Raw genomic sequence first — 2,500 nt, 5'->3', positions numbered from 1 at the left:
CTCCCCCCACCCCCAACTGCTCAGGGCGCCTGTCCAGCAGTCGCAGCCCACTCCCTCTGACATCTTTCCATTTGTGCATGTAAAAGGACCTGTGCATGTATTTCAGGCCTGTGTGTAATTTCCCCACTGGGATTAATAAGTATAAATCCTTATTGTTATTAGATTATTATGAAGCTGCGCCACAGTAAAAGCAGAGATGCCTCCTTCCTTCCTCAGCCATTATCAGACACTTGGTGGCAGGAGGGCTTTTACTGCGACGCTTTAGAAGCTATTGTGAGCTGCAAGGACACAACAAACATGCTAACATGCTCAATACATTAAATGGAATTGGCTTTACTTTATATTTTACTTCATTTTTTTTTTTAAATAATGAAAATACAATAATCTGTGCAGGAGTTACCAGCTTCATGAATCTCTACCTTTCTGATATCACAGCCCTTTGAGAAGTTATGAAAATTGCATTGCGATGACAACAATATCTAAGTAGAAACATGAAAGCATAACTTCTAACCCCCAACACACTTTACCGAGATTAGATGGAGGTCACACTGAAGAAGCAGATGTGGAGCAGCGTCAGAGAGAATCTTACCTGCGGGATGCCCAGCCAGTCATCAGCCAGCTGCATGGCTTCAGTGGCATTCTCCACCGGTTTCACTGGATCCCAGGTCTCCCAGTCTGGACACAGGCCTGCAAACGACACACACAACAACACTGTCAACCACAACAACTTACAGACTGAAGTTTAGAGTCTCGATATTTCCCGCCACTATCCTTGGGCCGGGCCCTTGACTAAGCATTTGTGTGTTTTTAATCATTACTTTGTTAGCCTAATTGGGTGGGGAGCAAGCTCTGCCTCTCCAGCTCTTCCCGTATCCACTCTGGGTGGAGGTCCTGACCTGACCTGAGTGGGAGGTAAACTGGGCTACATCGTGTCTCCCCCATCTGCAGCACTGTCTTCAATAATCGCGCAACCAGGCCAGATTGTTTCAGATATCTCATGAGTCCTTTAGCAGCAGATATGGTCTCTCCTATACCTGGCGCGTTGTCATCGTCGGCATGCAGACCGTGGTGAAGGACAGTATTAATCAGGTGATGGAGACCGTGATGAAGGACAGTATTAATCAGGTGATGGAGACCGTGATGAAGGACAGTATTTATTAGGTGATGGACAGTATTAATCAGGTGATGAGACCGTGGTGAAGGACAGTATTAATCAGGTGATGGAGACCGTGATGAAGGACAGTATTAATCAGGTGATGGAGACCGTGATGAAGGACAGTATTAATCAGGTGATGGAGACCGTGATGAAGGACAGTATTAATCAGGTGATGGAGACCGTGGTGAAGGACAGTATTAATCAGGTGATGGAGACCGTGATGAAGGACAGTATTAATGAGGTGATGGAGACCGTGATGAAGGACAGTATTAATCAGGTGATGGAGACCGTGATGAAGGACAGTATTAATCAGGTGATGGATGCATATTGTAGTCAATCTCTCAAAATACAACATCACACACATGTGAGCCCGTCTCTGCGTAACGTGGTGCATGTCTCTACGACGTGTGGCCAGCCAATCACAAGCATTATTACATCTTGGTACAAGCATGCTGCGTGTTTATTGGCTCACTGACGCTGATGAGATTGAAAATTGGTATTGAATGGGGAGGCATTTTTCGATATCAGACAGACAGACAGACAGACAGACAGAGTACCTGGTGCACAGCTGTCTACCAGTGCTCCCAGTGCCTTGCCATTCCTCCAGTCTTGGCTGAAGTTGTTGATTGGCAGATCAGGGATTTTGTGTTGGATCCAGCCCAGCAGACGCTGCTTAGGTGTCTTTGACTCCGCCTGTACAAACAAGCACCAACAAAGTCAGTCAGCTTTCTAACAGTGGTTAGTATCTGTGTAGCAACCATTTATTATCATTTTAATTTGCAGGTTTAAAAGGTCCTATGACATGCTGCTTTTTGGATGCTTTTATATAGACCTTAGTGGTCCCCTAATACTGTATCTGAAGTCTCTTTTATATAGACCTTAGTGGTCCCCTAATACTGTATCTGAAGTCTCTTTTATATAGACCTTAGTGGTCCCCTAATACTGTATCTGAAGTCTCTTTATATAGACCTTAGTGGTCCCCTAATACTGTATCTGAAGTCTCTTTATATAGACCTTAGTGGTCCCCTAATACTGTATCTGAAGTCTCTTTATATAGACCTTAGTGGTCCCCTAATACTGTATCTGAAGGTTACACCTATCACCATTTCTAGGCACTGGGGGACCATAGGCAGGCTGGGGGAGCTCATATTAATGTTAAAAAACCTCATGAAGTGACATTTTCATGCCATGGGACCTTTTAAAGCCTATTCTTGTGTGAAGTCATGAGATGAACGGACGATAGTAAAAACTTGAACCTTGAAAAAACCTTAAAGCTTTGAGCTCGAACCTCCTTTTAATATACGTCTTTTATATATTTTAAAATGTACACATTGTGCAGGTTTT

General features: G+C 44.0%; 1 protein-coding gene across 2 annotated transcripts in view; it reads right to left on the bottom strand.

Annotated features, from left to right (window-relative positions):
* The window catches only part of flnba (filamin B a), a 114,482-nt gene that overhangs the window by 75,621 nt on the left and 36,361 nt on the right, over window positions 1-2,500 (bottom strand). For both annotated transcript variants that reach the window (XM_078247630.1, XM_078247631.1), the window contains exons 3-4: window positions 1,714-1,849; window positions 590-687 (exon numbers count right to left, since the gene is read on the bottom strand). In XM_078247630.1, the coding sequence (XP_078103756.1) occupies window positions 590-687; window positions 1,714-1,849 (234 nt within the window). The remainder of the gene's footprint in view (window positions 1-589; window positions 688-1,713; window positions 1,850-2,500) is intronic.

This window comes from Sander vitreus, chromosome 4 (assembly GCF_031162955.1).
Source record: "Sander vitreus isolate 19-12246 chromosome 4, sanVit1, whole genome shotgun sequence".
NCBI classification, from domain to species: domain Eukaryota; kingdom Metazoa; phylum Chordata; class Actinopteri; order Perciformes; family Percidae; genus Sander; species Sander vitreus.
This window is presented reverse-complemented; position numbering and strand designations above follow the sequence as displayed.